Below are 13433 nucleotides of genomic sequence, written 5' to 3'. Positions count from 1 at the left end.
AAAAAAAAAAAAAAAAAAAAAAGAATACACCCCCTAGAGTAAGATCATCTGGGTTCAAACCTAGCTCTACCTTTGTGACTTTGGGCAAATTACCTAGCCTATCTGTATCTTGGTTTCTTCATCTGAAAAACAGGAAATGTAGCAGAAGGAATCCCTTCAAAGAATTGTTGTGAGGATTAATTAGTAACTTATAAGTAAAAGTGTATTCACCTTGTAAATATATACACCTACTATGTACGCACAAAAATTTTAAAAATAATTTTTAATATCCCCCCAAAAGTATCTGACATGTAGTAGATGCTAAATAAATATCAGCTATTGATATTATAACAATGATGTTAACTCTATGGCACTTTGAGACTGTGCCAAATTACTAGACATTCATTCTCTCTTTCATACACACAGGCATAAAAATAAAAACCTATTCCAATGTGTGCTATATACATTAATTATCTCATTGGTTTGGGAATTTTGTTTTTTTCTGTAAGTGTTTAAATATGTCTCTCTTATTTCCTCTTGTGTTTTGATTAAAGAAAGTTGGCAGTACAAAAAATCCCCAATGGAGAACCATAGTGTCAATTTCATCTAACATTACAAGTGTGTCATTCTTGATAATTTGATATTAATGACTCTTGATAGAGCCATCCTTTCTCTCCCAAAATGCATCCTCAGAAAAACCTAAAGTGACAAACTGGCCTTTCATAGTAGTAGACAAAAACTCCACAGAGTGATTTTATTAGGGCTATACAAAGGCAATTGTTTAAAGGCCAAGCTTTGTTTTCAATTACATGGGTATAAATTAATAGGTGCATTTTTATAATTGAAGGCAGAATTAGCTCCAAGCACAAAATATCAGGATCATATTTAACCCTTTTTATTCTTTTACTATGTCCAATCAGTCTCCAGGTTCTGTTCTTTAAACTTATTGCAAGTGAGTTTGTACAATATTAAACAGTTGTCATTTATTAACATCTGAGCAACAGTTAGTCCACTGACAACATCTTCAGGGGTCAAGAGCCAGAACACAGACTAGGTAAGTTTTCTTTAACAGAAAGGAAAAGTTCACAAAGGAACGGAGCATAGGGTGGGTACAAGAGCCATGTCAACAGCAGCTGTTTATAGTTTCCTATATAGTCTAATTTCAGGAATGTCAGTAACTGCCCCCTCCAACCGATATCTCATAACGCTACCTAAATGTTCATCATTAGAGGCTCATTCCTTTGAAACAGCAAGCCTCCCTTAAAAATTACATTATCTTGAAGGGTTGGACACATATTAAACTGGGCTTAGTCTGAATTAGGTTAAATAATGTGGTTTATTCTTAACACATGTTGAGATCTGAGGGAATCTTCTGAATATTGAGGCGATAGGCCTCTTGATGGGACAGGGGTAGATTTGAGCCACAATGCACTCAGGTAAAGATAGACATGGGGTATGACAGAGCGACACTACAAGGGATAGAAGTAGGACTATAAAGAAGCATCATTGAGAATATTTAAAATGATCTACAATATCAAGGAGAATGCAAAAATAGGGGAAAATATGGTCCAGGTTAAGGCAAGTTGACTAGTGTACAGCTTTGCCAAGAAAGGGGTGTCAGGGTTAACTGTTGATCCTATCCTGCTTCTTCTCCAGGCACGGATTATCTTTTCTATAAAAGATAGAGACTAAAAACCACATCTATTCAAAATTAACCTATGATACTCTGATGTTTGGATGATTATTATAAATGTTCTGGCCTTGGTATAAAGGTCCCCATATTGTTTGAATTCCTACCCAGAACCTAGGGACTGAAGGGGTTCCTGGTTTACAAGTGTTCAGTTCTGTCTTTCTAGAGCCACTACAACTGTGGTCCCCAAACTTTTTGGCACCAGGGACTAGTTTCATGGAAGACCATTTTTCCGTGGACCTAGGGGTAGGCGATTGGTTTGGGGATGAAACTGTTCCACCGCAGAACAGCAGGCATGAGTTGGATTCTCATAAGAAATATACCACCTAGATCCCTTGCATGCTCAGTTCACAATAGGGTTCCCACTCCTAGAAGAATCTAATGAGTCACAGCTCAGGTGGTAATGCTTGCTCACTTGCTCGCCGCTCACCTCCCGCTGTGTGGCACAGGGGCTGGGGACCCATGCCCTATGGCATCCTATCAGGGAGAAGTTATTCTTTCTCTCTCTTAACTTCTCTGGAAAAGACTCACCAAAGGAAGACCAAAGGAAGAGAATTTTGTTATCTGGAACTCAGAGGATATTATCAGATAATTGTCACTTTGGAAGGCCATCCCTTATGAGATAATAATTATCATAAGCTGGAGGATTTCTGCAGTTAAACTGATGACAATTATTTCCACACAAAATTAATATTCCAGGCAATAAAGGACACCGGCAAAAGAGAAATGTTTTAGTAGGGAGGCTATTTAGGGCTGCTCTTGACCAAAGCTGTACTATTACAATTACTGATCCAGGCAGGCCAGCCCTGTTTTCTCTCTTTGCAAGTTCCAAATCTCCTGGCCTTCACTTATCTTTCGTAAGAAGCTTGCCATTTGTGTAATCTGTGCAAAACTCCTTCTCTGCACTGCTGTGAGTTTGCTCACCAATACTTTTTCCTGTAACTTAATATTTCGGAATGAAAAAAAAAGGTGAAACAAACAAAGGTGACCCAGGAAGTACAAACTGCAAAACATAGAAAGTTGGTTTCCCGAAAAGGCATGGTGAGGAGTATTCAGAAACAATGGAAAAAAGATACTACTCAATGCAGGCATGTATCCTAACCAAATCCATGCATCAATACTAATATGAAATATTAGTTGCTGCTGCTCAATTTAACATAATCTAAGTATGTTTCCAAAACAGAAATAATCAGGAGATGATGAGGAATAGTCCACATCCCCTCAGTATAATTTCAATTTTATATATGTGTCATATGTAATCTTCTTGCTGTTTAACATTTTCCATTATTAATTTTTTATTCATCCAACATAGGTACTTTGCTGATTTGGGGGCACTATAATACAGGCAGAAGCAACATGATCTCCACAGGCATCCTAGCTTTATCCCAGCCCCTCTTTGATATTCCAAGTGATACCAGGAATTTTCAACAACTATGTTACCGTTACTTCTATTTCTTGAAATTCCTCTCATTGGCCTTGAAACAAAATGCTAAGATAGTTCAAGCTCATAAAGCTTGATGGGTGGACATTTTGCAGATAGAGCATACAAGAACATGGGAATCTGTAGGATCTGCTTTGGAGAGGGGAAAGCAAAGCAACCCTCCCCATACCTCAGAAGGCATTACTTTACACTTCTCATCCAACAATACCAGAGATGCTTTGTCATTTATACTTTTGGATTTTAGGTACTGAGGACAGCAAATATGCCATGCTCTGGAGTCACACATTAGATGGTTATCAATCACTTACACCCAAGTTTACGTTCCATTTTTACTTTCCTATCAGAAAGCAGTGCCTTGAGAGAACAGGATGCTAACAGGTCATTTAAATCATGGGGAGGTAGAGAAAAGAAGATGAAATGGGCACTGAGGCAGCTGAAAGGAGTAAAGAGGGCACCAAAGGTAAGTTGAATTGACTCCAAAGGGAAAAAAAAAAAACAGGCTTACTTCCTGACATTGCTGAAAATTAGCTCAATTTCAATGAAATGCTGGAGAATTTTCTCAACTATCACAGCCTGAGGCAGTAGCACTGTGTGACTGTAAATGTTCTGGAATCTAAATATTCCACCAGGAAATATAGACTGGAACGCCAACCAGAATCCTTATTCTGGTTGCTCAGGACTGCCAGGACCAAATACTACTGAGACTAAATGGAAACAACATTCAGTCAATCTAAAATAAGATATTATAAGAAAGAAAAGCACAAGCTGATTTATATACCCACATCTAGCTATTCTGAAGAAAGCATTTGGTAATCACTGAAAAGGCCACCATTCGTAGTTTGGCACATAGTATGACACCTGTGTGGCCAGTGAAAGCTGAATGGTACAAGTGGAAATCTCATCTTCTTTGACAGAGAGAGATTTGTATGATTTGTACAGTACATTTCCCTAATCTTTAACAAATATCAAACATTTTTTACTCACGAGGGGCTCCTTCAGCCATTTCAATGGCAGTAATTCCCACAGACCACACATCACTCTGCAAAGACAAAGATGACAAAAAAGTCACTTAAACATAGAAAATTGGTAGTATTTAGAATCTCAAAACAATGTTTAGCTGGGGATGTGGATGTGAATGCCAGAGCTCTTTTATTGGTTTCCCATAATGAAGCTTTATTATAGAGTGACATTATAGGAAGACATAATCTGAGCTTGTGACCAGCCAGTACCTCACTACACAACAGGTTGATAGGGAATGGAGTGAAGCGCAAGGAAAGTTCATCTTGGATGCATTGATATTATTGCTTTACCTGAAATACCAAAAGAAACTTGCCATAAAGACATTTTATTACATAAACCCACCAGTTGTATCATCTTGGGCAAATGTTTTAACTCCCTGTGCCTTAATTCCACTCTATGTAAAATGGTGATAACAATAGCATACACTTACATAGGACTGGTGTGTGTGTGTGTGTGTGTGTGTGTGTGTGTGTACTTCAGCAGTTCCTGGAATATACTAAACTAAGGCTAGAATTATAATGAGACTCTAGAAAATTCTCTTCACTACCAACTGTTTAGTACTTTTTTTCTTCAGAGTGTGGAAAGGGCACAGGGCTAGAGATACACTGGCTGGCTAAATGACTCCTAAACAGGTTTACTGAATTCTCTCTTTTTTTTTTTTTTTTTTTTCCGTGAGACAGTCTCACTCTGTCACCTAGGCTGGAGTGCAGTGGTGTAATCTCGGCTCGCTGCAAGCTCTGCCTCTTGGGTTCAAGCGATTCTCCTGCCTCAGCCTCCTGAGTAGCTGGGATTATAGGTGCCTGCCACCACGCCTGGCTAATTTTTTGTATTTTTAGTAGAGACAGCATTTCGCCATGTTGGCCAGGTTGGTCTCGAACTCCTGACCTCAGGTGATCTGCGGCCTCGGAGGTTAACTGGATTTTTAGAACCCTAGTTTATAGATTTCTTAGCTTGAGTTGTGATAGTCTATGCTTAAGACTTCTTTCAGTTACATGGTGCTAAAAACTAAAAAATAACGAATATAGGTGAAAGTCCTTGGAAGACTGCAAAAAGTATACAACTACAAAGCATTATTTCTCTAAAAAGCCACTTGAAGAACATGCTTCCATAGTCTTCCTAGCTCCTAACAGCACTGAACATAATCGACTCTCAGTAAACAATTATTTTGCAGATCATGTAGAGGGCACTTAAGGAAAGGGAAGAGAGATGAATCTTAACTTCAAATATTGAGTCCTAGGTTCCACCAAGGGAGACCACAGTGAATTGTTTGGATGACTTATGTGGAGAGTGAGTGAGGTTTTTCCAGTCTATAGCAAATGGAGAGTTTTCTTTCCACATCAACCTTTTGAAATGTGTACATGGATATATGTATATTGTTCAAATTGCAGTTTCAGTGGAAATTTTAATAAATAGCATGAATTGTTACTTAATTTGTCTATTACACTGATTTTCTGTGGTTTTGGAAGTGAAACATGCCAAGGATTTTCTCCATTACCCTGAGTAATCAAATTATTTTGTGTCTTTTCTGGAGCTGAGTTACTGTGGGGGTTAATAATTGGCTTTACATTTATTCATTTTTAAGTTTACAATGCCCTTTGCCCCTGGAAGTTAAATTTTTATATACATATAAATCCACATTATATAATATTTTTACCAATAGGTTGCAAGCAACATAAACTACACATTCTGTCTCAAATGCAGGGAACTCTCAGTGGTATACTTTGTCCACATTCTTAGAAAATATTATTTTATGAATGTAATCAAACCACTTACTGCAATAGAGGCTTGTATTTCCTACTAGCATTTAATGTAAAAGGTGGAGCTGCCTGCTTTTTATTTTCTGTTTTATCATTAAAAATAAACGTTAATCAAAAATCCTTTCCAAATTGTAATTTCCACTGTCTGAATTCTCACACTCACTCTGTAATCATAGGAGCGTCTTGGGTCCTCATCACAGTCAATCACCTCAGGTGCCATCCAGTATGGTGTCCCAATGAAACTATTCCTTCTTCCATTAGTTCTGCTCACCTGGGCACTCACTCCAAAATCAACTGCCAAAAATCATTATATGTCAAAATAATCAATCAGGAGGAAAAAGCTTAATAAGTTATTGCTTTAACTTGGAAAGCTGATACAAAAGCCACAATGGATAACAGATTTTCATTCCAGCCTAGCAAACTTTACCATGAAGTCTCCTCCAGGAATACTGGGAAATAAGCTTTTCCTGCTATTTATTTTGGAATGAGACTCAGCAGTGCTATTATAAATCTACAGTAGGTTTGGCTGAATGTTTACCATGAATATTAAAAATAATATTCTGTCAGGACACTCTGAACCTCCGAAATGATAACATATGTAGTGTTTGGACCTACGAACCAAGCTGGAGGAAGACCAGAACTATAGGCAAGATCAAAGAAATCTAAAACCTATTAGCAGTTGATCAGGAAGCCTCACACATGATATGAGAAGGCTCTATCACACTGATAAAGAAAAATGAGTTTTCTGCTAGAATTTAGTTTAAATTCCTATATAGACCTTTTGAATCAGATGCAAGTATTTACTGTGGTATCTATATCTTAGCTTAGATTATAAAAGTTCAGTCTTCTATTCATCTGTGGGATATATTATAAGAAAATATTTGGTATGGTATCCTCAGAAACAGAAAAAAGGCTGAAGTAGCCTGGGGTTATTTATTCCAGAAAAAATAAAACAGGGATGAAAAATGAAGTAGATTTTCTAATTTAGAATGGTTTCCAGGAATCCAGAGGATGGCGAACAAAACTGACTAAAAAGAAGCTTCAGGAATTTAGGGGAAGAGAAGAAAAAGGAAAAAGAAAAACCTAAGAGTTTAAGGCAGCTTTAAAGGATCTAACAAGAACGACAACAACAACAAAATGTCCACAATATTTGTGAAGATCACCACTGGGTGTTGTACCATGTTTTTATCTAGATTTTTTAAAAGAAATAGATTAAATAATTGCCCAGCATTCTCACTATCCCTGTGAACCGGCATTAGGGGCCAAGAATTACCTAGGAAGGCCGTAAGTTGCTATATGGCGTATATCCAGAGGAGAAAATGAAAGGAGAAAAGACTAGAAGACATTAATAGAAGAAAAGAAAAAAGAGCAAGAGAAAGAGAAATGAAAGCCAAGACGAGATGAAAACTCAACAATAGCATAATTTAAAGTTTTCTTTCACGACCTTACAGGCTGGAATATGAAGATTATCGAGCAATTGCAACTGCAATATAATCATTTTTCCATCTCTTTCCCTTCTATCAGTTCCTTTGGCTGTCATTAGGTTTGCTTTCTGAAACTTTCTTCTTATACTATGCTGCTTAAAAACAACTATAATCTTAAAAATTTAAAACAAATTGTACAAGAATTAAGTGCAAAATATGTGTGATTAAATTTTACAGTGTGTTACTTCAAAATAATGATAATCTGAGAAATCTAGAACAAACCGTACAGGGACTACATGTAAAGTAAATCTGATTAAACTCTAATCCAGCAGTAGAAGGTCTCTCCTCCAGAGGAAAGTACATGAACTTTAGTGCATGGACATTGTGACAGATATTTCAGTGGCTTTTCATTTATGTACAATTTCTCTTTTGTGGTGTAAATGCTTGTGTTGACCAGCAACTTGACACAAGTATATGACAATGTTGCTCTATATGCGAACACAGTGTTTAGCCTTGTGATTAACTATCTATCCTGCCTATTTAAATGTGAAATATGTATGCCTTTCATGTATTTTTTACATTTTTATTGTTTATTCATTTATTGTTTAGAGACAAGGTATCTCTCTGCCACCCAGGCTAGAGTGCAGTGGCACAATCATAGTTTACTGCAACCTCAACATCCTAAGCTCAGGTGATCCTCCTGCCTCAGCCTCTCAAGTAGCTGGGACCACAGGTGCACACCACCATGCCCAGCTAATTAAACATTTTTTTTTTTTTTGTGGAGATAGGGTCTTGCTATGTTGCCCAGACGCTCTTGAACTCCTGGTCTCAAGTGATCTTCATGCCTTGACCTCCTAAAAGATGGGATCATAAGTGTGAGCTACTGCACCTGGCCTCTCCTTATGTATTTTAAAATTGTGTTTCTAGCTTCATAGCTTTTAGACAGACACAAAAGAAATAATATATTCTCTTGAAACTACTTTCACTTATTCCAAGAATAAACAATTACTACCTCATGCTTCTTCCACAAATGTTCAGTGAAAAATGTTCCTAATAAATGAACAAAATCTCTACTCTTGTTCTATCTGTTTAGCAAGAAAATGGGAAATGTCTTAAGGTCATGTTCAGACACATGTTTACAAACTGTTGAAAAATAATGCAAGTGACTTATCCTCTATATCCGTGGGGTTATCTGCCACTACAGTGTACTGACATGATTTTTATGGTATTATTCTAAAAACTATTGATGTTTATTTTACACATTAAAGGATACAATATATTGTTCTCTATGCACTTAAGGACAAGAAAATCAGAAAGTATGTGTGGTTATTTTCAAGTAAATTATATAACTCTGAACTCTGGCATAGAAAGCTAGGTACTTCCAGTCTTTTGATTTATAATTCTGAACTTGACTTGCATATTATTGTAGCATCAATTCTGATCAATATCATTTCTTTACATATCTGAAAAAATCCAAAGAAGCAATTCATCCTTACATAATTTAAAAGTTCTTTCATATTCTTGAGAAAATGTGACTCTGTCACATGAAATAATTTTTTTATTTTTTTAAATCCCTGCCCTTGGCATCGAAATTTGCACATGGTAAATACTTAATTCAATAGCTGAAATAAATATAATAGCTATTTCTCACAGAGGGTAAAACGATGACCAAAAAGTAAATCCCCATTATAATTCAAAAGTTGTTTTATCTACATGATTTCAAAGAAGCAGGTATGTGCATCCTCTTTCTTTTGCCCCGCCTCCTCTCCCAAACAAATTTTCAAATTTTGACTGGTTTTGCAGGCAGGGAAAACCCAGCTCAAATAAGTAGAGGATATTGGCAGGGACATGATAGAAAGCATAGTTATCTTAAAGGAGCTTTCTCCATTAATATGTTTTGGACTTAAAATACTATAAGAATAAACTTACCCAGTTTTACTTCAGCATTATGAGTCAGCAGCACATTCTGACCTTTGATGTCCCGGTGAATTACTCGGTGTGCGTGAAGGTGAGCTAAGCCCTGTATATATTTTTAAAAAGCCACATCAGTATATATCTTTCTTTCTTTCTTTCTGGTACAGTTCTTAGTATTTTTGGAAAAACTTTTGATAAGAGAAACAGCTTAATTTTGTTGTTTCAGACACAATTCTTTCTTTAGGCTGGAATCACTACAACCCGTTCCCAGAAATATGACTTTTGGCTATAAGGAAAGGAAAATAAATCAGGACACCCAAGAAAAAAAAAGGGCACCAAAAGTAATGTTTGTATACATTGGGTCACTTTACCTTCCTTTTTAGCCTCCGTATTTCCAACTAGCCATAAGAGTAAAGACCCGGACACCTTGAATATCATAGCTCAGCTATAGTTTTGCTCTATTTCTTATCCAACCATTTGTTTAGTCCAAAATAATTTCTAGTCAGCCTTGTAGGCTGAGAATTTAGGGGAATGTGGAAATTCATTTTACAGCATTTGTAATCTGTGTTGGCTTCACACTTTGGCTCTAGCCCATTCACCACTAAAATTTACCCGTGACCTGGCTAACCCATGATGTGGTATGCAATGTTAAGCTGTAGTGAGACTGCCTCAGACACTAACTGGAGATTCATAATAAAGTAACAATAAAACTGCTAACATTTATTGAGCCCTTATTCTTTGCCAAGGATTGTACTAAGTGCTTTACATGGAGTAAATTACTAATTCCTCTCAGAAACCCTTTGAGGAAGGTGTTAATATCACCCTTATAATATAGATGAGGAAAGTGAACCTTGGAAATATTAAGTAACTGATTCCAAGTAATAAAACTTATCCATAGTAAACTAAATGTAAACTCAGCCCAGAGTTTGAACTCTCAACCATTTACACTATCATCACAAGTTAATCCAACCAAAATGACAGGAACGACATTCTAACATTGTATGAGTAGTACTGTTCAACTCTGTTAATATCCTTCTTGGATGACCCTAAGAACTTAAGCCACAAAAGATGGGATTTGGTAGATCAAGAAGATTGTTGCTCTCATCCAATTGGGTGTAGAAAGTAAAGAAATTTAAAATGGGGGCAGTAATCAAAGAAAATGTTTGTCTGCCAAAAGGCTACAGTCGGTTTGAGGCCATTCCATAAAATACCGACTTCTTCTGACTCACCTTCATCTTAATCTATGATGCTTGTACTATGTTTTTGTTTAGAGAACTCTAAAATAATAACAACATAATAAATAATCCAAGTGGTCATTTCCATGATCCACTGAACACAGTAGTCTTAATCTGACAGAGGTATTAAAGGCCATGATTTCAAAGGAGCTTGTTACCCAGCTTATTTAAAAGCGTCAGCTGCAAATCGGCTTTCTCAAAAGTTTTTTGGCCTTTTCAGATATTCTGATGCACAGGTTATGTTTAGAATACCTAAACTATTTGATGTGAGCAGGTATAAGGTGCATTGTATATATTACTCCCAGGTTCTTAAAAGATCAGAAGAGAATGACTATATGAAGACTCACCTGAAGGATTTCTCGGCAGATATAAGCAATCCAATCTTCTTTTAAACTCTGATTTCTGGTCATTCTCACGACATCAGTGACTGAACCTGCTGCACATAACTCCATCACCATCTGCAGGAAAGCCAGCAAAGTACAAAAAATTAGTGTTCAATTTTCTGAAAATATCTGGAGAGTTTTAGTCCATATGGCTTGTATCTATATGTAATGTTTAGAGATTAAGGCACTGCAAGTACTGCCTCAATTGTCTGATGGAAGACTCCAAAGGCTAGCGAAATTAGAGAGAGTTGGATTAAAACTAAAGATTTGTGGAGGGAGAGAAGCCAGGTATTTCACCAGAGATATTTAACTGGAAGTTGGAGTTTGAGCTATGTCTTGAAGGATAGGTGGTGTTTGGATATGCTTAAAAGGAAGAACATTCCGTTTATGGAAAACTAAGTAAACACATGCTTTTAGAAAGAAGTTTGTGCAAGGAACAAACCTAAGTGATGACTGGAATGGGAAGGAAAGGATGGTTAAGGAAACAGTTTAATTGGGGGCGAAGAAGCAAAATATGGAGGGTCTCAAAAGAGTTTACATTTCAACATTAAGGCTAGGTTTGATTTTTGTTGTTTTGTTTTTATTTTCAAATTCCAAACTGTTTTCTCCAAGATACTGGCAAGCTACAACTCCAAGGGGGAATTTGTCAATTGCATTCCTGTGGGATAATTTCATCCAAATGGGATTGCTACTAAGGAAAACCTGTTTTAAAACTAATATCTTCGATAATATTTCATTCAGATTTTATTGTATTAATAAACTCAGTTTCTCAGAAAGTTTACTTTTGACACATATAAATTGAGGGCCCAACTAGTAAATTTTCTTCCAGGTAATATGAGTTAACTAGAGTAAAGAGTGATGTACAGGAGCATATAACTATTATAATTATCCTAGCAATATTTTCTTTGAGTACAGGTTTATGTATTACTGCCCATGTCAAAAATACTTTATCAAAAGAGCAAAATGTCTTTTTTTAACTTTATGCAAATTAATTATCACCATAGATGAATGGAAGCAAAAGGATAAACTCAAAATCATGACTATTCAAAAAGTCTACCTTACTTTCTGTGGAATATTAAGATCTTCTTTTCAGAAAACTACTCCCCTAATTTACAGTTATTCACCATTGATATTATTGCATGTCTTTCACCTGAGTACACTTTTGCCAAAAAGAAGAAGAGGCAGCCAAACAAAATGAAAACAGATAAGCCACAAAAAGTTGATTTTCACGCGGAGAATTAAGCATTGACTATATTGAATGGGCACAACATGTACACTGTGGTAACTCCTCATTTTGAACCATGACAAGCCAGAATTAAAGCCATTCAACTAATATAAACCCTGGAAGATCTTGCTTATATTATGTGAGTCAGAAGAGCTCAACTACAAAAGGAATGTAAGACATTCTCAGTAATTTTCCTAACTTTGTAAGCATGGTGCCTGGTACATACAATTCTTTATTAATGGTCATTATTAAGCTATTTACTTACTTCCTATTTGTTTTTCTGATTTATATAGGCAAAAATTTGTGAAGTGTCCCATGAAAATTCTTATCTTCACAAATAATTTATGCATTAAATGTTTATTCATCTTTCAGATCTCAGTTCAAGCTTTTATTCCTCAAGGAAGATTTTATCACTTCCCAGCTTAATTAAGGTTTGTTATTCACCCACAGACAGCCATGATATTTCTCTTCTGACCAATTATACATTTATGTGTGTGATTATTTGACTGACACTGGTCTTTGCAAATAGATTGTAAGCACCAATGGGTCAGGAGCATGTCTATTCAGCTTACCATTTTATCCTCAGCATCTAGCACAACACTTGACAGATAGTTTTCAATTGATATATGTTGAATGCCTGAATGAACTGAGTACTAATACATATCCAATAAGGAGACTGCAAAATTTCTCACACTTTGCTATACTATCAAGAGGAAAAAAACTTGTAAGTGAAAATATATAAAAAAGACAAATGGTGTATGCCAAAAAAATTCCTCAGTAACTAAACTATTCAGCCATATTCACTAAAATCTCAACTGGAATTGTCAGATAATAGAGGATGCATGTTAACTGGACATTTGAGAGAAAATAGAGTTAAGCTGAAGGTCTATAAATTTGGCGGTTCTCAAAGTGTGGTGATCAGCCCAGCAGTAGCAGCAGCATCACATATGAACTTATTAGGAAGGATAATTTTTTGGACCCACACCCCCAAATCTACTGAATCAGAAATTCTGTGAATGATGCCCAGAAATCTGTGTTTTATCAGGCTCTCCGGGAGATTCTGATGCCTGCCAAATTTAGAGAACCACTGTTTTAATTCCACCCCTTGTTGAAAACCTTTCTATAATGTCCACTGTCCTATTTTCTGAAGTCCATTATTTAGAATGTAATAGAATATTTTATTGTCACTTGAAGATACTGAAAAGCTTTAGTTATTACTTTGAAAAAATACTGCTAACTTGGACATGGAATGGAAATGTAGCAAGTATAGAGATTCAAGTGTATACTAACCCCACCTTATATTCAAATATTCAATTTTTAATAAAGACATCCTTGACCAAAACTGATTTTCTTGTGATTTAACTA

The 13433-nt window shown here is 36.2% G+C and overlaps 1 protein-coding gene across 1 annotated transcript in view; it reads right to left on the bottom strand.

Moving 5' to 3' along the window:
• Positions 1-13433, bottom strand: part of NRK (Nik related kinase) — a 139978-nt gene that overhangs the window by 56954 nt on the left and 69591 nt on the right. Inside the window, exons 5-8 of the mRNA XM_032756236.2 lie at positions 10808-10918; positions 9241-9331; positions 6051-6181; positions 4095-4149 (exon numbers count right to left, since the gene is read on the bottom strand). Coding sequence (XP_032612127.1) covers positions 4095-4149; positions 6051-6181; positions 9241-9331; positions 10808-10918 — 388 coding nt within the window. The remainder of the gene's footprint in view (positions 1-4094; positions 4150-6050; positions 6182-9240; positions 9332-10807; positions 10919-13433) is intronic.

The sequence above is a fragment of the Hylobates moloch genome, unplaced genomic scaffold (assembly GCF_009828535.3).
Source record: "Hylobates moloch isolate HMO894 unplaced genomic scaffold, HMol_V3 SCAFFOLD_7, whole genome shotgun sequence".
NCBI classification, from domain to species: Eukaryota; Metazoa; Chordata; class Mammalia; order Primates; family Hylobatidae; genus Hylobates; species Hylobates moloch.
This window is presented reverse-complemented; position numbering and strand designations above follow the sequence as displayed.